This window comes from Suncus etruscus, chromosome 17 (genome assembly GCF_024139225.1).
Source record: "Suncus etruscus isolate mSunEtr1 chromosome 17, mSunEtr1.pri.cur, whole genome shotgun sequence".
NCBI classification, from domain to species: Eukaryota; Metazoa; Chordata; class Mammalia; order Eulipotyphla; family Soricidae; genus Suncus; species Suncus etruscus.
The window spans coordinates 18,398,644-18,426,212 of NC_064864.1; the positions used below are offsets into that span (position 1 = coordinate 18,398,644).

A 27,569-nucleotide genomic window follows, 5' to 3' on the forward strand; every position below is an offset into this window, starting at 1 on the left:
CTTGAGGGACACTATATGGTGCCTGGAATTGAACCCAGGTTGGAAGCATGTGGAAGCATGCAAGGTAAACACCATGCTCACTGTACTAACTCTCGAATACATGTTTTCTTCTGTTTATTCAATATTGTGGGGTTTTTTTTATTTATTTATTTGGTTGGTTGGTTTGGTTTGGTTTTTGGGTCACACCCGGTGGTACTTAGGGGTCACTCCTGGATCTGCGCTCAGAAATCATTCCTGGAAGGCAAAAAGGACCTTATGGGATGCCGGAATTCAAACCACAGTCTGTCCTGGATCAGCTGTATGCAAGGCGAATGGCCTACCGCTGTGCTATCTCTCCATCCCCTTGTTTAGGAAAATAAATAAAATAGGAGCCTCCCTGTGAGGTGCTGAGGTGGGGTGGGGAGGAAGAACCACTCCTGGAAGTGTTCAGGCCAGCTAGGAGGGTCTAAAAGTTGTTGACAGGCTGACAGTGCATTGCAACTGTCACCAGAGCCACCCTAGCAATGCTTGGAGATCTAAAGCCATTCATTTCAACAAAATATAGCATAACATATTCTAGTTAAAATACATAATTAATAACTTGAAAATAAAAAGAGTTTAGCATGCAACACAAACTCATTATCAACTCCTTTTATTTATTTATTCATTAACTCAAACACTTAAAACCTTAGAAATTAAATGCTAAAAGGAGAAAAAATTGATGGTTCATTTTAAACTCATAATCATTAACAGCACGGGTACATGCTAACTATCATGCTGTCATCAATTCTATTTATTCTCCCCAAATGACTATATTCTACCTCTCCTTTCTCTTTAAACTCTATTTAATCTTAATGGATTATCTTAATTCTTGTCTCACTGAGAAAACAAGTCCACCAAACAGGACATTCAACTTAAAGCTATCATTTTATCATCATACTTGCATTGTATAGGACTGTCTGGATTCCAACTACCAATGTTCCCTATACTTTCTATTTAAGTGCATGACTCTTCCCACTGTCTAATCTTGCTCTACATAATCAAATTCAACCTCATCATTTACATTATCATACAAATATGCTATATGATAGGTACCACAACTTAAGAATACAAAAGAATACAAACAGATCCCATCTTCTTTTCTAGCTTTCTGTTCATTTTTTGGCCCTCTGCTCAGAAAAACTTCTAAAAAAATTGTCCAACCATCCCATTTTCAAAAGGAGGTTTTATTACTCTTGAAAGCCAATCATAGAGATGCAATCATAGAAAGCCAATCATAGAGATCTCTTGAGAGATATACCTTAGAGAGGAGTTGCTGACTCATACAAAATTCTATTTTTTTTCATATTTTGACAGGTTTCCATAAAGACTCAACCAGATTTCATTGCCATTAACAGCGAGTGAGGTTTTCTTTCCCTCCACATCTCTACCAGCACTTGTTTCTGGGTGTTTTATATAAAGTATTCTCACCTTCTGATTTGAGGTAATAGCTCATTGTCATTTATTTGTATTTCCCTGATAATTTTCATACACCTGTTGACCCCATTTCTTACAAGAGGAACCTGTTCAGCTCTTCTCATCATTTTTAAATGGAGCTATTTACTTGTAACTGCATTTTGAGTTTATATATAATATATAACATATATATATATGTATATGTATATACACACACACACACACATATCTTGGGCATTAGCCCATTGCAAATGTATTATGAAACTACTTATACTAGCCAAGTCATGGAAATAACCCAAGTGTTTCATAGAAACACAGATAGGTAAAGAATTTGTGATGCATATATAAAATGGAATACTAGTCAGCTATAGGAAAATATCAAACTTGACTTTTGCTACAACATGGAAGAAATAAAAGGACATCATGCTAAGCAAAATAAGTTTAATCACTGGCACCACTAGGTCCTATCCAAGCACAATTCCTCTTCCATAAAAGAACAACAGAAGATTTCATTCTTCTGTGGTATAGAAAGTTCCAAATTAAGAGAATAAACAATATCCAATGAAAACAAATCCTTAGACCTTAATGTCAGAACTGAGGTTTCCAAGCGAGATGAGGAATGGAGAAGGGTCCTATGGATAATAAAGAAAGATTATAGGCATTATAGTGGTAAATGTGGTATAGTAACATTATACCTCTAAAACATAAGCATTTACCTTCTTGACAATCAATGTTACCTCTATAAATTAATACATTTTTCTATAAATACATTTTAATGTGTATAAATACACATTCTAAAAACAACTAAAAATTCAAAATAAAATCTTAAGTAAAGAAAATTGAAAATAAATGCTAACCTTAACAGAAGTTCAGGATCATAAGAACTGGGATAAAAACAGCCTACCTAAGAATCAGATAGGGTAGCTAAAGTTCAAAATAGTTTTTAAACATATTTTCTAAAATAATATCTGATCAAATTAGGCTATTCATTTATTCAAAATTTAAAGATGTTGCCTTTATTTCATAATACAGGTGATTATTTAAAAACATAAATTATACAAAGCAAGCCCCAGAATTGAACATGAAAGAAAATTATTTTGAGAACTAGTAAGTTAAGTGTTTTCAGAAGAAGAATGTTTTTGTTCATGGGCTGATTTATTCTGGAGTGAGATAATGGTTCAAATTTTCAAAGATCTAAAATAGAGCTTTGCAGATACTTTTATTTTTATATATAAATACAATATATAACAAGAAATTGAATCTGTTATATTAATTTTAACTGAGATGAAGGGAGACTAATTAAGAAACATATCTAGCAGGGGACATAATTGAGTAGTGGAGCATAGGCCTAATAAATAGAAGGATGAATGTGATCCCCAGAACCACATGCCCTAGGCCAGTGGTCAGCAACCTGCGGCTCGCGAGCCACATGTGGCTCTTTGCTCCTCCAGGAGTCAGGACTCTGCTCCAGCCTCTGTCAGTGCGCACCCTGTGTGCAGCCCCAGTGGCTGGCTCCAAGAGTGTAAGATGATCTCCAGTATCAAACCCAAACAAAGGTGCTCCCCCAACTTCATCCTTTCTTAAGCCTCTTCCTTTGATATGTAAAAGCCCACTGAATATGTACTTTTGTCTCTCTTGACCTGAAGCCTCCTGGTATTGGGAATTGGTTTTAATAAAGAAAGAGGTGTTCTAGCTTGTTGGGCTCCAGACAGATAGTACAAGGTAAAAGGCCATGGACTCCATGATCATCCTTTCCTGACTAGCTTGGTTTATTATTTCTTTCCTGCTACCCTGCTTCTTCAGACCAGGTTGGGTGGGGTTTAGAAATACAGTGCTTGGAGTGATCTTAAAACATATTTTATTTTGCATAAGAGTGGGCATCTTCCATGAAGGGATTCTCAACCCAGAGTTTTCTTTTCCGTGGATTCTCATATTCAGAGTGCTCATGATTAAAGTTGTGAGCTAATGCCCTTAAATGCTGTTTTTCATATTGATTGTGGCTTTCTGCATAATATAAGTGCCAATCAGAAATTTTTTGCAAGAGTGGAAGCATTTCACTATCTCCTTCTCAGACACAGCTATCCCAGAATCAGATTCTTTTTTGAACACATCCATCTTATGTCTCACTGTAAAAACTACTTTATGAAACTCCCCTGCAGAGAAATATTAAGTTCATAGAGAAAATGAACAATGTCTGCCAACAACACAAGCTTAGCTACCCATTCCTTGTCCAACTGGAGCTGTACAAAGTCAGAGTTCTGCTCTCACAGGAACTGCACTACTTATTCCCTCTTGCCAACAAGGCGAGAGAGCACCCTTCCCCAGAACAACCACTTCACTTCTTCATGGAGAAGATGCTAGTAGTGGGCATCCATACTCTCACCCAGGGTGGTGAATATCCTGGATTTGATCACAATTGTGAATTTCACAAATTATCTTTATTGTGTCATCTGTCACAGAGTTTAGTTCAGCAGGGAGTTTTTATGAATCCAGTCTATCATACAATGAGTGGATACAATGTACAGGTGTGCAACTTCTGTTTCTTGTGACTACACAAAACACTGAGCCATGCACAGTGCATCATCTGTACATACATCAACACATCAAATTATTATTCTGAGTGAAATGAGTCAGAAGGAGAGGTGGAGACACAAAATAATCATTTGTGGCATATAAGAATAATAAATGGCAATATGGTAATAATATCTAGAGAAAATAGGGATGAGGGACAGGAAGACTAGTCCATGATAGGAAGCTTGCCATAAAAAGTGGTGAGTTCAGTTAGAATAGAGAAAGGTACATTATGACATTGATAGTTGGAACTTATCACTCTGGACAAGAACTGGATGCTGAAAATGGATAAGTGGCATGCATGTTACCCTTTAATTAACAATATTGCAAACCACGGTGTCATAAAGGGAATTTTGCAAACCTCAGTGTCATAAAGGAAAAGAGAGATAGAGAGAAAAAAGCAAAATGCCTGCCCCTGACATAGGCAGAGGAGGGTGAAGGGGAAGAAAACAAGGGACATTGGTGGTGGGGAAAGTGCACTGGTGAAGGGTGGTGTACATTCTATGATTAAAACACAAGTATGAATAATTTTGTAACAAATATGCTTAAATAAAAATTATTTTAAAAATGTTTCAGGCACACTATCATAATTCCTTTGTGATATGATATCATATATGCTTAAATAAAAATTATTTTAAAAATGTTTCAGGCACACTATCATAATTCCTTTGTGATATGATATCATATGCCTTTAACAAAGGGCTGTTTTTATTTTTGTGTGTATTTTAGTTTGGTTTCTTGCAGCACACACTAAAGTGTCAATAGATTTTTTTTTCTTTCAGTGAAATCACTACTTTTCTCTAAAACACTGTTCTTGCTTTTAAAGATTGTTAAAAAGGCTTTTCTCTTTTACCTGTTTCATCTCCATATTGTAGGGTTTCAAATTTTCAGCACATTTTGGTTATCAAGAGAAAACGTTTTGAAACATTTTGCTTCCTTATTATCAGAAATCAAAGCATTTTTCCTCGAGAAGGGTGTTCACTATCCAGAATTAACAATCAATGGATTCAAAAACTGTATTTCATGGTGGATGTTACTTCACATCTAAATCAACTTAATCATAAACTACAGGGGAAAGGAAATACAATTTTTTCGATATTAGAAGAAGTTATTTAGTCTGAAAACAAATTATCTGTTTTTGCTCAAGATTTTGACAGAGAAACTTTGATTCACCTTCCAAGCCTGTTGAAACATCGCCAAGAAAATAATTCTGATATTGACATTACCTATTTTAAAACAGCATTTTTAAATATAAGGGAAGCTTTTCTCAAGAGGTTTCAGGATTTCAGAAACAGCAAAGCGAAGTTGGCCTTTGTTAAAAACCTCTGGATGCCACTGTAATGAAATTAAATTTTTCTCCCTTTAATATCAACATTGGCAACTTTGAAATGCAATTTCTGGATTTAAAAAACAAAGAACTGTGGAGCTCAAAATTTGAACATCTTTATGCTAATTTAGAAAGATTGGAGAAACACAAATGTGAACTTAGTTCCAGCACAAGTGGTCTGCTTTGAAAGACTCTAGAGAATAAAGATATGTTGATTTTTAACACCTGGATAGTATTCCTGACTTATATAATCAACTAAAAAACTAGCGTTTGCTGTTCTTTCCTTGTTTGGGTCTACATATTTATGCAAACAGTCATTTACAAGCATGAATCTTATCAAGAGTAAATAGAGAAATCGTCTCATCGATGAGAACCTGGAATCGTGCCTAAAATTAAAAACAACAACATACAAACCTAACTTACTCAAACTTTCCAAGGAAATGCAAGGCCAATGTTCACATTAGTGTTTGTGACTTTGTCAGTCATTGTCAGGATGTAATTTTCTCTACATTGTAAGGCAAATTTTATGAAATTTAACATTATTGATAAATAATATCGTTCTAAAGATTCTGTTTTATTAGTTGTGTTATTTGTATCCTCCTGACCTATGTGGATACTTGCATGCAGAATATTCTCAATAAAAACTTATTGAAACTAAAAAGAACTACCATCCTATGTATTTTCGATTTTTAAAATGTGGCTATCGGGGCCGGAGAGAAAGCATGGAGGTAAGGCGTTTGCCTCTCATGCAGAAGGTTGGTGGTTCGAATCCCAGCATCCCGTATGGTCCCCTGAGCCTGCCAGGAGCAATTTCTGAGCATAGAGCCAGGAGTAATCCCTGAGCACTGCCAAAAACAAACAAACAAACAAACAAAAAGAAAACAAAAAATATGTGACTCTCAAAATAAATTTCAATCATGGTTTTGGTGAGATTTGGCTCAGTTGAAAAACAAGGTTGCAGACCACTGTGCCTAGCCCAACATCACTAGTGGAGCTAGTGTCTTCCAAGCAACACATAATGAGGCTGGAGCACTGAACTACCAGGTCTACACCACTGGCCTAGCATTACTGGAAGAGATTCATCAAAAAGGAGTCTAAAAATGCTCCTTAAAGAGGTAATAAATAAATATTGAGAAACAAATACTAAATCACTATTTCAAAATGTTCTTTTCCTATATTTTTCTTGAGCCTTTTCCTATCTGTTTTTCAGCCCCAGATCATCATAAAAACAACCATATGTCAAACACCTACTCTCTTCAGATTGTGAAATCCAGCATCTAATGCATGAAAATAGGAGCAAAAACTGGCACAGTGTAACTACTTTCTCTGTCTTCACATACTTCACTGCCATCACTAATGCTTGGTTTTCCCACATACCATTGACCTGACAGTGGGAACAGAATTAATGCAACACCTAGGAATTATTCAGATGACTGGATAAAGAAATTGTGGTATGTGACAAAGAGATAGTACAGTGGGTGGTAGGTACCAGAGAGATAGTATAGTGGGAGAGGTGCTTGCCTTGCAATGCAGCTGCCCAGGTTAGGTGCCTGGAACAACTACATATTTATATGGTCCCTTGTCAATCACCAGGGATGACTGCTAAGTATAGAGCCAAGAGTAAGCCACGAGCACCTTCAGGCCTGATCCAAAATAAAAAATAATAATAATAATAAACAACAATGAAAGACTATTCAGCTATTAAGAAAAAATCATGTAAACATGTAATGTGCCACTGCATAGATGCTGAGAAGTCAGTCAGAAGGAGATGGGACAAATACAGAATGAGCTCTCATTCTTGGGACATAAAGAAGAATAGTAAAGGAGCTACAAATGACCAAAGGCAACAGAACTGGAGAGTTGGTCCACAAAACTGAGTTTATCTGTGGGCCTAATGATGAAGGTTAGGTGCATGGGGAAGGAAGAAAACTTGGAAGAGTAGAGAGAAGCAGGCACTCATGTGTAGCATGAAACCAACATTAACTATTGTAGATTACTGTAGCTCAAAAATGGAAAAGAAAAAAATAAACATAGAGATCCTTATAAAAGTCTACTGCAACCACTCCTCATTGCACCAATATTGCTGGAACCAAGATACCTTCATTTCTGGCTAATGTTTTTATAATTTCCATCTGTCTGGTCATCTCATTTCCATCTTACAATCTAATGACATAATGACAGGAAAATGTCTTCCAGATCTATGTCAGATCATCTGATTCCTTCAATGGCTTCTTAACTCATATGAACTAAAACTCAATTTCTTTATAATGCCCAGGAACTCTCCATAACTGGCCCTCCTATTTCCTCTGCTCTCCTTTCCTGTCATTTTCCCTTATGAAACTGTTTAGTACTTTGGGTATTTTCTATTCGTAAATACTTCCCTTTGGCTATTCCTCTGGAGATTTTCAGGACTCACATTTTTCACAATTTTAACTATCTGCTGCTCAAAATTTGCCACAAACCTGCTCATATTATATAGAAAAGTTCTCCTTACTGTCTGCTTTTTTATTCTCTTTATCTTATTCTAATCCCTTTCTCAATACTACTATCGTTACATAGAAATATTAACTTTTGTCTTCTTCCCCACTGAAAGAGAATATTATATTATATTAAATCTCCATCCCCTGGAATAAAGTTCATTGGAACTTTTATCATTTGCTTCATAACTACACTCAGTATTTCTAAACCACTACAACACACAATAGATGTTCAATAAATATTAATACAATAATACTATAACCTCTGAATAAAAGAATATGATTACCATTTTTAAAACTAAAATTTAATTTCTCCTCTAGGCATTAAAATGCCTTTGTCATGCAAAACTGTAAAATGCAAAATAAAAAATATATTCTAGCAACCCAGAGTAATGGACATAGAAAGCTAACTCTGGAGCACAATAATTTTTTTTTTTTGCTATTTCATAAAAGAAATTTTATAAAATGTCAACATTTCAAAAGCATCCTCAAACCAACATAGATTTCTACACTGGCAAACATAAGACGTGCTGTACCAGTTGTTCCAACACTTTTTAGATTATCTCTTTAATTCTTTTTTAGGAACAAGCACTCAAGTTAGACTTTTTTAAAATTTAGACTCAGGAGGCAGGCTTTCAGGAGAATGACAGTCAGAATATGCCATTATAATTTAGCCAAAGCTCATAAAAATAATGTGAAATAATATAAAAAACTTCTTATATTAAAAAATAATGTGGAAGAAAGCAACAAATGCTGCTATCCATTTATCTATTCCTTTCTCATGCTCAATCTTAAAGTTGAATAGTCCTATCTAAAATTAGTCACCAATTGTAGAAATGGTTTCTAATTTGAGTTTTGTGCATTTTATTTGAATCTTCAAAGATTTCTTCCGGAAAGCTAAAAATCTTATTCTTCAAATTTTTTTTATTAAAAATATGTTTTTTCTAGTTCTGATGGAAAAGAATTTAATTCAGTTCCATTTTTGACTCAGTTGGTGATAATGACACATCCCAATAAATTAAAGCTCTCAGCTCTTTCATTTCACTACATCTCTTGTTTTGACACTTCTTTTAATGCCTCTCTGTTATCAAAGAACTCTGAATGAAAAATTGAGTTCTGAGTTCTGACGGGAAAATAATGTCAGTGAGGCAGCCTTAAAAAGAGATCTTCTGTGGCCTACTTTCAAACGTCACACATCTATTGCCAGCGTGTGTACAGGAGCAAAATGATTAAAACTATATCTATACCATATTTATATTGAGTATTGCAAGATCACACATGAATGCTGTGTAAAGGAGCAAAAGGATATATTGCTTGTGATCATGTGCTTTAGAAGAGATATATAGTTAATCAGAAAACCAAATCTCGTTCCATATATAAATATTTGGACTTCATTTGCAATTCCTAACTCACAGTTTCCAGGAGCCTGGGAATTTCTTAAGTTTTGAAAGTGATGAAGTTGTTTCATTAAGTTGGCAAGGTGACTTTGGAGGAAGCACCTAAGGAATAAGGCTGTTCACCACTAAAACAAGCAAAATGACGAAAGGTATAGTGAATCCAGTCCCACCCCCAACATCTAGAGAGGACAGAGGAATAGAGGTTGATGATAACAAATATTTATTCAGTAGTGACTATGTGATAAAATATCCATAAAGAAAGCAAAGAAAGGCTTCAGACAGTTCTGGGTTGATAACTATGTGGAGACTGGGGAAACAGTAGAGGGTATGGAAGTATATTCAGTTCCTAAATTCCCTTTGAAATAAATCATTGATCTTCCCCTCATGCCTTAGCTCATTCTACAAATGTTATGGTAAGTATAATTATATTTATGTAATAAATATATATTCAGCGCATAAATATATTTATGATAATATAATTCTATAAAATATACATTTATGCACTGAATATACATAAATATATATAATATATATTACATAAATATAATTATACTTACCATAACATTTGTATTATATATTTTAATTTATATAGTTCTATAATTATAAATATATTACTATTTATAACATATAAATACAGAAATATGAACATTAATGAACACTAAAAAATGTAAATAAGATATTATAAAGTTAATGTACACATACAGTAATTTAACCTTTAAAAATCTATATGTGATACCAAATAACTAGTAATAGGAATAAGGTGTTTGCAAGCAGTCAATCTGGATTTAATCCCCAGCTGTTGGTCCCCTCAACAGCAGAAGTGATCCCTGAGCACAAATCCAGAAGTAAGCCCTGAATACAGCAGAGTGTGCCCCTCCAAAAATCTAGGAGAATATGTGACTGAAATTATAAAAGTTATATTTTAGTTTTACTTTAATATTTTCATCAATAAAGATATAGTAGCATCAGTATGTACTATAATGTACTTAAAGTACATGATTTCAGTGTCTCTTTCTTTCTATACTATGCGTTGTTCAATTTTATTTTGTAGTAAATAGACTTTGTAAAGTACTTTAGTAAATGATGCTGTGACAACTAGATAACCATATATAAGAAAATGAAATTAAATATAACTCTCTGATGATTTATATACAAAACTTATTTCAAAGTAGATAAACACTTGATTATAAAGCCACAAACTATGAGATACATAGGAGTGAACATAGGTGATAAGCCTAAGGAGAAAAAATGTAATAGCTCCTTAATACTGATCTTAGAGATATTCCAATCCAGTGGCATAGAAAACAAAATCTAAGGTAAATAAATGGGAATACATCAAATTAAAAGGCTTTAAGTACAGCAAAAGTAGCCATCATCAAAATGAAAAGGCAAACTAGTGCATACAAAATTAGATGAGCAAATTATATATCCAATGACAGTTAAATCTATCATAATACACAACATCAACAACAAGAAAAATAAAAATCACATGATCTTATCAATAGACACAGAGAAAGCATTTGATAAGATCCAACACCCATTCTTGATAAAAACTCTCAGCAAGATTTGAATGAAAGATTTGAAACTATTCTCAAAATACTTAAGGCCATCTACCACAAACCAATGGCAAATATTATCTTCAATGGAGAAAAACTAAAAGCATTCCCTCTAAATTCTGGTACAAGGCTGTCCTCTCTCACCACTCCTATTCAACATAGTACTGGAAATACTTGCTATAGTGATTAGGCAAGAAAAAGATATCAAGGAATCCAGATAAGAAAGGAAGAAGTCAAGCTCTCATTGTTTGCAGATGACATGACACTCTACTTAGAAAACCCTAAAGACTCTACCAAAAAGCTTCTAGAAACAATAGATTCATATAGCAATGTGGCAGGCTACAAAATTAACACACAGAAATCAATGGCCTTTTTATACACCAAAAATGATAGGGTAGAAATGAACATTAAGAAAACGCCGTTCACATTAGTGTCACACAAACTCAAATATCTTAAAGTCAACTTGACTAAAGACATGAAGGACCTATACAAAGAAAACTATAAAACGCTGCTTCAAGAAATAAGAGAGGACACTAGGAAATGGAAACACATACCCTGCTCTTGGATTGGCAGAATTAACATCATCAAATGGCAATGCTCCCCAAAGCATTGTACAGATTTAATGTGATTCCTCTAAAGATACCCATGACATTCCTCAAAGAGGTGGATCAAACACTTCTGAAATTCATCTGGAACAATAAATACCCTCGAATAGCTAAAGCACTCCTTGGGAAAAGAAATATGGGAGGCATTACTTTATCCAACTTTAAATTGTATTACAAAGCAATAGTTATCAAAACAGCATGATATAAATAAACACAGACCTTCAGATCAGTAGAATAGGCTTGAATACTCAGAGAATGTTCCCCAGACGTACAATCACCTAATTTTTTGATAAAGGAGCAAGAAATCCTAAATGGAGCAGGGAAAGCCTCTTCAACAAGTGGTATTGGCACAACTGGTTAGCCACTTGCAAAAAAGCAAACTCATACCCACAGCTAACATCATGTACAAATGTAAAACCCAAGTGGATTATAGACCTTGATATCAGACCTGAAATCATAAGGTATATAGAACAACACGTAGATAAAACACTCCATGACAATGAAACTACAAGCATCTTTAAGGAGGAAACAGCACTCTCCACAAGTGGAAGCAGAGATAAATAGATGGGAATATATTAAGCTGAGAAGCTTCTGCTCCTCAAAGGAAACAGTGCCCAAGATATAAGAGCCACCCACTGAGTGGGAGGAAAATATTCACCCAATACCCATCAGATAAGGGGCTAATATCCAAAATACACAAGGCACTGACAGAACTTTACAAGGAAAAAAACAGCTAACCCCATCAAAAAATGGGGAGAAGAAATGAACAGACACTTTGTCAAAGAAGAAATACAAATGGCCAAAAGGCACATGAAATAATGCTCCACATCACTAGTCATTAGGGAGATGTAAATCAAAACAACTCTAAGGTACCATCTCACATCACAGAGATTGGCACACATCAAAAAAAAAAAAATAAGAACAAGCAGTGATGGTGGGGATGTAGAGAGAAAGGAACTCTTATTCACTGCTGGTGGGAATGCCATCTAGTCCAACCTTTATGGAAAGCTATATGGAGATTCCTCCAAACACTGGAAATTGAGCTCCCCATACGATCCAGCTATACCATTCCTAAGGATATACCCTAGGAACACAAAAATACAATACAAAAATCCCTTCCTCACACCTGTATTCATTGCAGTGCTATTTACAATAGCCAGACTCTGAAACAACCAAGATGCCTTTCAACTGTGGTATATATACACAATGGAATATTATGCAGCCGTCAGGAGAGATGAACTCATAAAATTTTCCTTACATGGATATACATGGAATCTATTATGCTGAGGAAAATAAGCCAGAGGGAGAGAGATAAATGCAGAATAGTCTCACTCATTTATGGGTTTTAAGAAAAATAAAGGAAATTTTTGCAATAATTCTCAGAGACAAAAGAGACAAGGGCTGGAAGGTCCAGCTCACGGCATGAAGCTCACCACAAAGAGTGATGAGTACAGCTAGAGAAATATCTACATTGAGAACTATCATAACAATGTGAATGATCCACACACCACAAAATCACCTAGGGGAGAGTAAATAAACATGCAAGGAGTCTGTAGTTATTCCCATGACAGTATACTTCAAGGGTGGAGAAACCCTGTATCTCTTAAGCCAAGAAAATTCCCTTTCTAATGTTCCCAATATTTTCTGTGCCTATGCAGGAAAATCAAAAGCACAAAATAATCTTTTTACTTATATATATATATATATTTTTTTTTTCTTTTTGCGGTCTGTTACGTTTTTATTTCAGGACTGTGGTTATTATGTGGTGCTTGTCTTTATTGCTGTAGTGCTCACTGCATTTTTTGTTTGTTATTTCCTTTTGTATTGTTATGGTGTGTTAATGCTTCCATTTTCCCTTTTCTTCTCTTAAATGAGGTTGAAAGTCTGTAGAAGGACTCCGCCCATTTTTTACTTATTTGATTTTATGCCATTTCATTGCTTTTCTTTTCTTCAAACAGAACTGCATAACTTCCATCTAGTTCCGCCTCTCATATTGAGGGGAAAATAATGGAGGGTACCAAGACCAAACAGTTTTATGATCACTAAGTAATAAGCTAGACACAGAGTGGACCATTTATACTAGCAGCCTGGTGGGTAAGGGTGGGGGATATGGGATGCAAGCTGGGAACTGGGGTGGAGGGAGGACAACTTTGGTGACAGGAATTCCCCTGATTCAATGTTAATATGTACCTAAAATATTATTGTGAAAGATATGTAATCCACTTTGATCAAAATCAAATTTATTATAAAAAGAACTATGTGAATGAATGAGAGAAGTAGGAAGCCTGTTTACAGTACAGGTGGGTGTGGAGTGAGGAGGAGGGAGATTTGGGACACTGGTGATGGGAATGTTGCACTGGTGAAGGGGGGTGTTCTTTACATGACTGAAACCCAACTACATCCATATTTGTAATCAAAGTGTTTATTAAAAATAAGAGTATCAAACAGACAAATTACCAGTGATAAAATATCTATTACTATGCTATACATTTTTCATTTTCCATTAAAATCATTAGCTTATCCTTAAGCTTATTGAAATTTATATGTAATTTTTCTATTATTTGCTTTATTAATTTCTCCTTTCTTCTTGGACTTCTAAACCATAATTCTCCGTGGACAATGTAACTCCAAAGCAGTCTTTCATAAAAAAAAGCATCCAAAATATAAACATAACTCATAAAACTCAAACAACAACAAAAATTATGTTTTACAATATTTGATGGAAGCAAAGTCAATACAATGGTGATACTTGATAGTGGCCTTTATTCTCTGGACCATACTCTGTCCTGTGCTGCTCAAAAGAGTTTGAACTTGTACACTGCAGAATTCCCTCATTTCTAAAATCAGGATAGAAAAAGTATCAATATATCATATTTTCCTCTACTTCTTTTACAATCTATCCAAGATGCACCCTCTGATCCAGGCAGGAACTAAGACAAAGATACTCTGACCTCAAGGAATTTGCAGTCTAATGGGAGAATGAATAAAAAAGGCACTCACTCATTTTGGAAATACTGATGATGAGGGTTTGTGCACATAGTGGATTGGGGATGGGGTGGGTACAAGAGTGACATATTTGATATACCTGTTTGATATAGATTTTATGGATTAATTTTAGAAGCAAGAAAAATATGGGTAATAATAAAGTTTAACACGTGCTACAATAGGAAAGAATGTTCCAAACTGAAACAAACAAACAAACAAACAAAAATTCTCCTATGGTACTTTGTTAAAGATACAGACTCCTAGTCCCTACATAAACCCTAAGAAGCAAAATCTTCTCAAAAGTCTCTATTAGTTTTCATTAGGAAAGTTTAGAAAATAAAGATGACACTATAGAAGCTCATACCTATATGATATAACTACAACAGGAGAGTCTAAGTAAAGTACACACTAGAAAACTATGTAAAAGAGAGGTGAAGATTTGAATTCTGGAGTCATATTATTAAGGATATGACATCATCACTAAGAATGAAAATAATAATGATGTTTTAAGATTCCTTCGAGGGCTGGGGCCAGAAAGAGAGTTAGCAGGTAAGGACACTCAGTCCACCTGGGTTCCTGGCACACTTCATAGTTCTGTGAACCTACCAGAAGTAACCTCTGAGTACTGAGCAAGGAGTAAGTCCTGAACATATACGGGTATGACCACAAAACAAATAAACAGCAAAAAATAAAGGACTGCTTTGAAGGTTATTAAGTGATATCATCTGTGTAATGTAGGAGGATTAATAATTGAATCCTGAATCAAGAGTTTCCCTGTATATCAAATATAGCCTACTTATTCTCCCAACTTGGAGAATGTAACAAATTTAATAACCAATTGCAAAACAAAGCAAGAATTGTTTCCTTTTACAGTGAAAAGCAAAACAGGAAAAAGAGGGGGCCAGTGAGATAAGACAGAGGGTAGAGATTTTTCAGTGTATGTGATCAACCTGGTTTGATTACTGGCACTTTTTTTTTAAATAAATTTTTACTTAATGATTCCTGATATTCTTTATAATACCCTGAGCATGCCTACTAGTCATCCCTGAGCACAGAGCCAGGAGTAAGCACAGAGCACAGTTGGGTGAGGCCCCCAAACAAACAAAAACACAAACAGAAAATGGAAAAATCCAGATCATGCTGTAACAAAAAAAAAGTAATCACTTTTATTATTTTATTTATTCTAAAGGCTAGATACAATTTAAACAGAGATGAGTTGAAAATCACAATAAAAGACAAGGACTTTGTACTTTTTGGTTAATCATAACTGTCTTATAATTGTTTCCCTGTGATTCAGTGAGTTCTAAATTATTACCAGTAGTTTTATGTGTATTCCATATTTCAACAACCTGTATTGTCCTCTCTGGTTTTAAAAGTATGAAGAACTGAAATATACATCAAGTCCACTAGATGGCAATACCTGGCCTTGTAAAGAAATGGATGCCTCTCATAAATATAAGATGTCTAAACCAACAAAACTCAGTCTCTAGAAAACAAAGACAGCATGCATTATTTTTTAAGTGAAAACATTATTGGTAAATATTACATGAAAATAAATAAATTTTTATCCCTTTGTTTCAGAATCACTAGTATAAAAGGGTTATTGTCAGGACACTCACTCTTGTTTTAACCTTTAGCTGCTCTTTTTATCATTTAACAGTGAAGTAAAAACCTGCATAAGGCCAAATTATGAATTGGATCATTCCAACCCTTTAAATATCCTTACTAAATTTACCAACTTAATAATTTTTAAAGTCTTTTATATAAAGAGTCTATTATTTCTTTCCCAATTCCTCCACTAAAGGAAAGGGAAAAGATCAGCTTCTTTTACAACATGACACATTTTTCAAATAATGTCAACATTATTATTTGGAATAATAGTAAGGGGAAAATATTTGCTTTTGATGTTAAGATTATTAAAAAATTATGATGGTAATAAACTACAGTATTGACAATACTAGACTTCAGTAAAACTGTTTTTGAGAGAAAAGAAATAAATGCATGATAATATTTTATGGGTAAGGAAAGGCTTTTGAGCCAAATATTTTAAAATAAAGATTTAAGTTAAAATTATTTTTTACTTAATCTTTAAACTTAACATGAAATCTTTGCATGTTAGATGTATATAACAATAGTCCTATATATAACAATAAGACTGACCAGGTTCACAAATTCCAAATAATTCTTGAAGACCACTCCCATTTAGTATTTTTCTCAGCATTCTTATTCCAAAGTCTTCAGGAGAGGACCATTCAAAGCAGATTAGTTTAACACGAAGATGCTGGGATATATTAGAAGAAATGTGTGTCAATTCCCAAGCTCTTTTGCTTATGTTATCTTGAGTGGAATTGTAATACTTATATTCAATGGATATTTTTAGATTAAAGTTGATTTAGAGCAAGCCAGGAAAACAGATCCTGTTCAAATACCACTTTCAACACATATTTTTTTTGGGGGGGGGGAGGTGTCACACCAAGCTGCGCTCAGGGGTTCCTCCTGGCTCTATGCTCAGAAATAGCTCCTGGCAGGCTCGGGGGACCATACGGGATGCCGGGATTCAAACCACCGTCCTTCTGCATGCAAGGCAAATGCCTTACCTTCATGCTATCTCTCTGGCCCCAACACATATTTTATATTAGAAAAAATCAAAGGTTAGTGTTTTCGGGCATATAAGATGACTTTTGAAACGACAAAATGTCAACCAAAAATTGGGGTCATCTTATATGCCAAGTATATCCCGAAAAACATTTTGATATGCTGCAAAACGAAAATCGTCTGGATACTGCCACAAAACTAATTTTCCAACTCGATCCTGCACCAATCACTGCAAGACTGCTTGAACCACCTCTCTAACTCAGCCAATCAAGCAGGCTTTTGATGCATGCAAATTAGACAATGTTCTGTACCCGAATCTACACTGTCAAAAGCCTGCTCAGATTGGCCAGAGTCAAAGAGGAAGTCTATTCTAGTAGAACCTTTGCTTGTTGTAATTGGCTCACTGTGGTACATACAGTTGCAGCACAGGAATGTTCTGTTCTGTCTTATACAGTGAATATAGGTCTAAACCTATGTTTTAAGTGTAAAATTAGGGGTTCGTCTTATACGCCAGAAAATACGGTTAGCATATAATGTTAACTCAATTGCATTATCTAAAGACTTAAAGAGTCAAGATAATATTAATACAAAAAATAAGAAGAAAATATTATGATAACAAAGGTTTGCTAATAGATAACAAAACTTTGAATGGTGCTTTGTATATGACAAAAGAGATTTTCATGATCCCAAAACATGTTTAGGCTGGGGCTAGAGCAATAGTACAGCAGGTACTAAATATGAGGACATTTGCCTTGCACACAGCTGACCTAGGTAACTCCTGGCATCCCATATGAAGTCTTCCAAGCATTGCCAGGAATAATTCCTGAATGTAGAGCTAAGAGTTAGTTACCCATGAGCATCATGGGAATAACACAAAAACAAAAATGTTCAGACCTATTTCATGTGTTACCAACTTTATCATGAATATATTTTCAAGATCTTTATTATGTGGTATTTTTGTATTTAGGCCAAACTACATGAAAAACAGTATTTGACCATTTTTCATCTATAGAATTACAGTTCATATAAATCAGCTTAGTGAAGCTCACTAATTTAATATTAAACTTAGAAATGTTTCTCAAGAAATAGATACATAAACATATAAAGTATATAAACATGTTTTAAACTTGGAGAACAATGTTTACAAATGTTTTTCCTTCACCTATAAATTCTAATAATCACTTGAAAATTCTCCAAACTTCAGACACAGTAAATATTTACTGAGAGAATGATTAAGGAATAAATATCAATAATTATCAAAACCTACTGACCCATGTAATATGATCATAAAAATCAAATTTAATAGTATCTCTTTAACTGTCATCAAAATATATGATGATAGTTCTACAATCTCTGAAAGAACAGATAACGAAAGCTAAGTGATTCATAAATTCAACCTTATTTAAAAAAATAAAAAAATCATATGAACCTTTTTCTGTATTGAAACATAACTGAAGTTGATTAGGGGTGGATAGTTTGGGGAGATACAAACTAGAATGGTGCTCAGGGATTACTCCTGGCCCACTATCCTTCTTTATGGTGCTCTAAGATAGATTGCCCAGCATCAAAATGGGGTTCACTGGATACAATGCAAGTGTCTTAACTCATATACAGACTTAGGGGTTGATATTTTGTGGTGATCAATAGCCAAGTCAGACTAATATTAAAAACTGGTGTTTGATTACAGGTTACTCCATCTTATTTTAGCCTTTCTTTGAACACATTCCAGGTTTCTTTGGAGGTAACAGAATCTTTCTCAATTCCTTACTATGCTCTAATACAAAGGAATCAGCAACCAATAGTCAACATTTCTAGAAAACAAACCTCTCCATATAAATTTTAAAGCTTGCTGTCCTATAAAGTTATTCTCTACAACCACTTAATAGCTTCTCTGCACAAGAAAATTAATTTGATATTATAAAATAATGGCATCTTTGTCACTAAATTGAAAAGCCAGATTCCTGAACCTGATTTGTGAGGGAAGGTCCATTCCTTTCCCTGCTTTTTTGCTCATTATCATTATTAGGGAAGCCTAACTCCTGGTCCTGCCTTTACTAAATCTGTGTATTATATCACCTTGAGTTGTCTGTGCTACTAAGTCACTTCTACCCACTTCTCTCCACAAGGGCAAGTGTAAGCCACTTGCCAGCCCAGAGATGAACCTGAATAAATGTGGCCTGAACCTTGGACCACGCTCTCAGACCTTGGAGGCAACTCTACTGGTTCAGTTTCTGTGCTGAATAAACTTTTGTTCTTGGTTTTATTTTGTTTTTTGTTCCCCAATGTTCAACAAGAACATGAATGTTATCTCTATTACTTTAGATTTAAAAAGTAAATAACCTTTGATATTTCATCCCTCATAATTCTAAATTCATTAGAATAATTGTAGTTCTTTCAGTATAATTTACTTTCCATTCCTCACCTCCACCTTTTTTCTTTTTTTTTTTTTTTTTTTTTGCCTGACTGCTCTAAGACTGACCTTCTGTGGTAAGAAAGACCTGGGCGTGTCTGATGAATGGTATAAGATGGACATTTTAGAGGAAACTAAGACTTTAAGAACAGAGTGTGTCCCCCTAGGTATGAATGGAAGAAAGTAATTTTTTGTTTTATTTTGTTATTATTATTATTATTATTTATTACAAAATGCCTATGTTTTGATCTGCCTGCAATTTGTCCTCAGACTATCAGCTCTGCCTGATGAAAGTCAGATGTATATATTTTGGACTGGTAGGCTTAAGAAAAGTCACTAAATTCAGTTATTAATCAGTATAACTTAGGATAAAAGAATCTTACTCAATCATCCACTCTCATATCAGTGACAGAAAGAGATCCAATATGATATCCAATGACCAAGTTTTGGAAAAGTAACCTGCTGGAGACTATTTCTATATATGGTGTTAACCAGAGAGTCTGGAGAGAGTCTCTAAAATGTTATTTATCTTAGTTATGCCATTCCTATGGCAATAGTGATGAAATATGTTGTCCATCAACGAAACTCTGATGGTCACCAAAATAATGCCCAGAGTGATTTTGCTTCCTGTTCTCATAATGCAATTTCTTGACAGTAATTCTAGTTGTAGAGGATTTTTTTTTTTTTTTTTTTTTTTTTTTGGTTTTTGGGCCACACCCGGTGGTGCTCAGGGGTTACTCCTGGCTGTCTGCTCAGAAATAGCTCCTGGCAGGCACGGGGGACCATATGGGACACCGGGATTCAAACCAACCACCTTTGGTCCTGGATCGGCTGCTTGCAAGGCAAACGCCGCTGTGCTATCTCTCCGGGCCCTGTAGAGGATTTTTATATTAAGTTGTAAAGTGTTCATAGAAATCCCAACTGTTCTCCAAGGCCAATTTCTTTTTTTTTTTTTTTTTTTTTTTTTTTGGTTTTTTTGGGTCACACCTGGCAGTGCTCAGGGGTTATTCCTGGCTCCAGGCTCAGAAATTGCTCCTGGCAGGCACAGGGGACCATATGGGGCGCCGGGATTCGAACTGATGACCTCCTGCATGAAAGGCAAACGCCTTACCTCCATGCTATCTCTCCGGCCCCTCCAAGGCCAATTTCTACATCTTAAAAATCTCTTGTCTGAACCTCATACTTCTGTAGTTTCTTTCTTGGTGAGGACAATTCTCTGATTCTATTTATCTGGGAGTTTTCCTATAATTATTCATCAAAGTCCAAGTTTCTGTTTAATCCAAAAAAATGTAGTGATATTTTAGGTCTTGAACTACCTCTATCATTTTTATTAGTTTTATTATTATTGTTATTTTATCGGGATTTTATTTTTACAATCCCATCCAAAGACTTGTACAGATTTAATGTGATCCGTCTAAAGATACCCATGACATTTTTCAAAGAAGTGGATCAAACATTTCTGAAATTCATTTGGAACAATAAACACCTACGAATAGCTAAAGCAATACTTGGGAAAAGGAATATGGAAGGTATGACTTTCCCCACTTTAAAATGTACTACAAAGCAGTAGTTATCGAAACAAAGACAGACCCTCTGATTAGTGGAATAGGCTTGAGTACTCGGAGAATGTTCCCCAGATATACCGTCACCTAATTTTTAATAAGGGAGCAAAAAATCCTAAATGGATCAGGGAAGGCCTCCTCAATAAGTGGTGCTGGCACAACTGGCTAGCCACTTGTAAAAAAGTGAACTTAGACCTCCAGCTAACACCATGTACAAAGGTAAAATCCAAATGGATTAAAGACCTGATATCAGACCTGAAACATAAAGTATATGGAACAACATGTAGGTGAAATGCTCCATGACATTGAGACTAACGGCATCTTTAAGGAGGAAACAGAACTCTCCAAACAAGTGAAAGCAGATAAACAGATGGGACTATATTAACTTTCACCCTTTTATGATGGGACTAATCAAATATCTCAAACAGAAGTAAATACCAAGCCCCCTCCCGGAGACCCCTGAAACTGCCCAAATGGCCCTGGTATGGGTAAGAGTATTCCCAGCACTGAACTAAACTACAAAGTGAGTGACTGAGAATCATTGGTGGAGCTCTGTGCCCTCCTGAAGCGAGTCCCCTTCCCATGAAAATAGAAGTACATACTTAAAGTACAATCCAGTGATCAAAATTTTGGAAAATGACATAACCCAAGCAAGTACTTCTTTCACAAAAACACTTCTCCAGGTTACCAGTGAGAAACTGTTCTGTTATCAGGTCTAACCAATGAATATGCACAGAAAATACTGACTTATAGGAAGGACAATCAGAAAATGTTCACCATCTAAATCAGTTTCTAAAATTCTCTGAGTTGTTGTTGGAGATCAAACCTAGACTGAGCACGTTCCTTAGTGCTGTACTACTTTCTGGCCCCATTTATGCAATTTTACCTACCAGTACCAGGTTATGAAATGCAGAGCTAGACCATAATATCAGTTTTCAAAACATGAAAATCAGTAAGATTCACAATATATCCCTTATGAAAAGAGAGGTAAACTGCATTCGTGTTCAGTTAGAGAAATGCCAAAATATAACAAAGACAGAGACTCACAGTTTGCAATGTCACCTTGAAGCTGCAAAATCTGAGGCACGGGGATGGTGAGAACAACAACATCAAACTGCTCTGGGAGCCCTGTTTCTTTGCACACTTCCCACTTGCCATTTCTGAGGTTAATTTGAGTCACACAATGCCTGAAGTAGATTTCAGCACCTGTTGTAAAAGCAAATTCATAGTAATATAAGCAGGGTTTTCACATGAAGGAGTAAAGAACCACAGGCTAGGGCCAGGAGGTTGTGGGTGTGCTTTTCATGCAGTTCCAGAATTCCAGTATAGAATAGTTACCAGAGCATCAAACACAGTGACTCCTGAACAACAAATATTAATGAAATACCGTATCTAACAATTAAGAAACTTACTCAAAAGTTAGGGGAGGGTACAACGATACTTTCAAACCTGTAAATTTTCCTTTTCTGGATGCCAGGATGATTTCTAATAAAGTGGCATTTCCTTGTAAATGCAATAACTTGATAAGAATCATTTAAAAGCTTTAGCCTCTAAGACGTCTCATTTAAAATAATTAACAGCATATGAATGGCTTAAGAATTACTTCTAAACCTAGTTAATTTGACCATGCCTTTCTCTCTCTCTGGATAAGTGCCGTGATCAATTACCTAGAGATCATTTGATAGAGAGCTACGTGGGTTTACTGCCTATAGATCAATTTTAGAAAGGAATAAATACAAGTTTTAAAAGAGAATGGCAAATTATATATAACTAGAATGAAGTTGCTTGGCTAATGGCACCCGCAAATTAAAGCATCTTTTCTTAATAAATCAATGTGTTCAACTTTGATTTATTACATTGCGCATGTTACATTGTACATATTAACTTCTCACTGGTTAAGGGACATTAAACAATGCCTCTTTTAAAGTAAATCGTAATTTCCTTTACCATTAAACATGTAGGGTTATTTTTATATTTCAGCTATTGTATTAAATGCAGTGATGAGCATAAGTGTGCATAAATATTTTCTAATTAATGTTTTTGTGTTCGGGGGATAGATGCCAACAAGTGATATAACTGGGTCCTATGGTTAGTTCTATCCCTATTTTTTTGGAGAGACCTTCATATTGCTTTCCATAAAGGCTGAACTAGACATTCCCATCAACACTCCTTTCATCACAACTCCACCAACTTTGAGAAATCATTATCAACCACGAAACATCAGTTATATTTTTTATAGAGGTAAAATAAAAAAAATTCAGCAACACCATTATCAATGGTGAAACCAAAGAAGCGTTTTTCATCCAGTTTTTGCAGTTAAATTCCTCTTCTTACAAATGATTTCATGATATGGGCCTATTCAAAAGCAAAGCATCTTGGCTAATTGCTTTCCAAATGTCATAGGAACCTCTTAGGTGACAGGCCTCCCAAGTTGCATAAGGGAATAAAATGACATCCGTGCTTAATAACTCCTTCCCCTGGGGCAGGGACTAATCAACCACAATGAAGAACCAAGGGGAAGAGGACAAAGAGGTTATTTATTCTCTGGCATAGTGACAGACAATCTCTTGTACTGGAGGATGAAAGCTGGGAAGAAAAAGAAGGTTCTACAAAAAGTAAATATTACATCTGAAGATGTGAATAACTCACAGATACGCACCAGGGAAAGACATAAAGGCCGAAAAATTTTACAGGGAGTTCCTTTAATGTTCCTTATTATCCAAATTACCACAGGCAATATACTTAACCTCCAGAGTCCCAATTTCCTACTTATATGAGGACAATGATAACTACTGAAAGGTCATTATGAGAATTAAAAGTTACATATGTGTAATTGCCTAACAGTGTCAGAGAGCTAGCATTTCATATGAAACATTCATTTTTGTTATTTTTGTGCATTTCTCCCACTCCAGCAATGACAACCAACCTACCCCTCCCTAAAAATAACATTTAATTCACTCAAGGAAATGAAGGCATTAATGTAGCGATGAAGGCAGTCAGCCTTACAGTACAAAATTACAGCTTTCTCTAATGTGAATTACAAAAATGCAGGGTTTTTTTTTAATAAGGTTACAAAATTACAAAAATTGTTGTAACCACAAACAGTTTACAAATTTACAAAACGGTTACAAAATTTACAAAAATAAGTTTAAGGGCAAATGTATCAATTAACAGAAATGGAACTAAAGGCCAATTTTCTTCTGTCCTTTACTGGGAAACTGATCAGTTAAATATTGACTGTTGCACTGGTGAAAGGGGATGTTCTTTTTATGACTTAAATCCAACTACAAACATGTTTGTAATCATTGTGCTTAAATAAAGATATTATTCAAACTTAAAAAAATATTGAAAGAACCTATTCTAAAACATATATGATTAGATATCCCAGATAGATATTCCCTGGAAGTAAGATAACTATAAATACTGATTAGTTGGTCTATCCAATTGTAAAATTGTAAAATCAACTGGATCCCAAAATGTAGAATCTATTTCAAATAATTTGGTAACTTAAGGTTTTATCCCCTAAAGATAAACAAAGATCAGCTATGGCCTAGTAGGTTATTTTTTAATTTTTAAGTTAAGTATCATGAATTTAAAAGATGACGTAGGTTTCAGATGTAAGTCATTATAGTTTAACATCCATATATGCTATGCTACCAAAACTCTACATTCTATCTACTGCCATATCATTGATCTCCTTTACCTATACATATCTTTTATTTTAAAAATACCTTTTCCTACCTGATTCTTTCAAGTAATGCTTAACAATTGAAGAAACTCCTTGAGGGGCCACAAAATTTTGTTCTCCATCTCTTATTACCATTCCTTCAATAGGGGAGGTCAGAGGCTTCAGAACACCATGCGCTAATAGTTCATCATAAAAACTGTAATAAATCAATGCAGACAACATATTTATATTATGTTATTTATATTATATTATATTATAACTAACTCTAAAACATGATACCATATTCCAAGAACTCTTGATTGATACTAATCCTAAATAACAACCAGAGCAATAGTACAGTGGAGAAGACACTTGCCTTGCATGTGGCTGACCTGGTTTTATTCCTAGCAGCCAGTAAGATTCACCAAGTACTAGCAGGAGTAATTCCTGAGAGCAAAGCCAGGAGTAACTCCTGAGTACTGCAGGGAGTGGGCCCTCCAAAGAATCTTAAATAACAACAAGAAATCTTGATATGATCAATTCAACATATGTTTGTGTGAGTTTGTGTAAAATAAATATTTTTATATGGTAAATTTATTTTTAATGTCTTAAGACTTTCATGGACCGGTGCATATGGCTTACATGATGATGCTCAGAGGACCCTGTGGGTGCTGTATGGTTTCAGGGAACAAACCTTGGTGTCCAAGACAAAACCTCTACCCACTGTACTATTGTTTCAGCCCCTTCTATAAACCTTTTGTTGAGAGTTTATTTTCTCCTAAGTTTCAAAATTAAAGGTTGCACAGAGCAATCAAAATGTATTTAGTGTATCCACATAGAAATTAATATTTGCTGAGCCCTTACCATGTTCAGGTAACATTTCATTTGATCTTCAAAGCACTAAAAGAATGACAATTCACCCACATAAGAGGTTATCTCAAAAATTAACCTTTGGGCCAGAACGGTGGTGCAAGCCATAGGGCGTTTGCCTTGCACATGCTAATCTAGGATGGACCTCGGTTCTATCCCCTGGCATCCCATGTGGTTTCCAAGCCAGGAGCAATTTCTGAGCACATAGTAACCCCTGAGCATCACCGAGTTTGGTCCCAAAACAAAACAAAGAAAAAAATTAACCTTTTACTGTCAATGCCCTCAACAATATCATAGGAACTTCAGCTACAAAAAAAATTGTTTTAATCTGGCTAAAAAACGATTGCTATTTTCACACATACATCTAATAAAACTGATTTCACTTTGTCCTACTATTTTACCTTTGGTGTCTTTTGGCATAATCCGAGGTACAGGTGATGTACTGAGCACCCAGGTCAACCAAGCACTGTGGTTTATGGGGATTACTGACTGTGGTCATTCTTCCTCCTTGAATCAATCCATAGGAGAACAAGGGTTAGCGCTTTATTATCTTTTGCAATCAGTGTTATCTCAAGTCACCCTGAACATATTAGGAAATTCTTCTTTTTTTTATTTAAGGGGCTTCTGAGTCATACTGCAGGGAATCCCCACTGTGCTTATACCTGCAATTAAATTTAAATATCGAATAATATTTAACATTTATTTAATTAATCAATATTGAATTAATTCAATTAAATCATTAATTATTAGTAATTAATTGCTGTTGATTATTAACATCATTTGTCAATATATTATTAAATATTATACTGCATTACATTCACCATTGATTAATCAATCGATATTATTTATATTGATTTTATATTACATGATTATATTATATATAATTATATGTAATATAATTATACAATTTATCAATCAATAATATGTGGTATCGATTATATTAATATATTTTATTTATATATTTAATGTGTTTATTAAATATTGAATGAATATTAATTAATTAAATATTGAATCAAATGGAATGAATTTTATTCCATTTGAATAAAAGGAATGAATGAAAGTTCAAAATCAATTTATGAGTGACAGTGAGGGGAATATTCCATTTGAATAAAAGGAATGAATGAAAGATCAAAATCAATTTATGAGGGTCAGTGAGGACACCCAAGTCTAGGTCCTAGAGACCAATAGGATCTTCCACCAGGGCCCACCAGGGTTCCCAGGCTTCTATGCCCGCCTACCCAGCCACAACACACTTCTCAGCAAGTCAGGACTGTTCCGGGTGGCAACAGAAGGTGATCACGTGACCAGTCGGGGCACGTTGACTTCCGGTCCCGTTGAGGAGCGCTCGGCCGACCCACCTGAGTCCCCGACCTTGTCCCACACTGTGACGTGCCAAGGACAGGCCGGCTCCCTTCTCAGCAGCGCAGCGCACAAGCTTCCGGTCAGCCCGGCGCCTACAACCAGCACCCGCGTCATGGCCCGTGGAATTCCGCCGTGGGTCCTCGGGGCTTGCCGTGCGCGTAACGGCCGCCGAAGCCGAGCGCGAACTCCCGAGTTCCCGCGAAGTTCCCGCGCGCCTGGCGCTGTTCCCGTGTCCGGCCGGCAGGGGTCAGTGTGGAGGCGGCAAGCGCCGACTTCCGGGGTTGTTCCTGCCTTGGGAAAATCTGGGGCAGGAAATCTCGTAGGATCTCGTGAGAATTCATCTCGCTGAAGCGCCCGTTGGACCCCCGCAGGTCCTGGCGAGTTCTCTTGTTAATTTCTCTTGTTAATTACCTGTGGCTGGACGTGGGGAGGGCAGAGAATTGAGCTAACATGCCCAGAGCAAGCTTGCCGCCACGTTCTCCAAGCCCACTGTGCTTGGAATAAATTGTCAAAGAGCTTTTGGATTCAAAGAGGGATTTTTTTTTTCTTTCTTAAATTAACCCACAACCTTTGGTAAGTTTATGGAACCTCGAATCCCAATTTATCCGTCTTAGAAACTGGGACTTTGATGTGATTGATGGACGCCTTCCAAATTGATTGCAGATCCAAAGCCTTGCAGTCACCTGGGGACATGGGTTCATTTTTCTTCAATGAATAAGAATTCCATGGTACAAGATGTTCTAAAGGCCTT

At 35.5% G+C, this 27,569-nt stretch overlaps 1 protein-coding gene across 1 annotated transcript in view; it reads right to left on the bottom strand.

Moving 5' to 3' along the window:
* The window catches only part of RNLS (renalase, FAD dependent amine oxidase), a 320,064-nt gene extending 293,022 nt beyond the window's left edge, over nucleotides 1-27,042 (bottom strand). Inside the window, exons 1-4 of the mRNA XM_049764647.1 lie at nucleotides 26,815-27,042; nucleotides 25,858-25,963; nucleotides 24,661-24,803; nucleotides 21,967-22,125 (exon numbers count right to left, since the gene is read on the bottom strand). Coding sequence (XP_049620604.1) covers nucleotides 21,967-22,125; nucleotides 24,661-24,803; nucleotides 25,858-25,963; nucleotides 26,815-26,932 — 526 coding nt within the window. The 5' untranslated portion in view covers nucleotides 26,933-27,042. The remainder of the gene's footprint in view (nucleotides 1-21,966; nucleotides 22,126-24,660; nucleotides 24,804-25,857; nucleotides 25,964-26,814) is intronic.
* Between the last annotated feature and the right edge of the window lie 527 nt (nucleotides 27,043-27,569).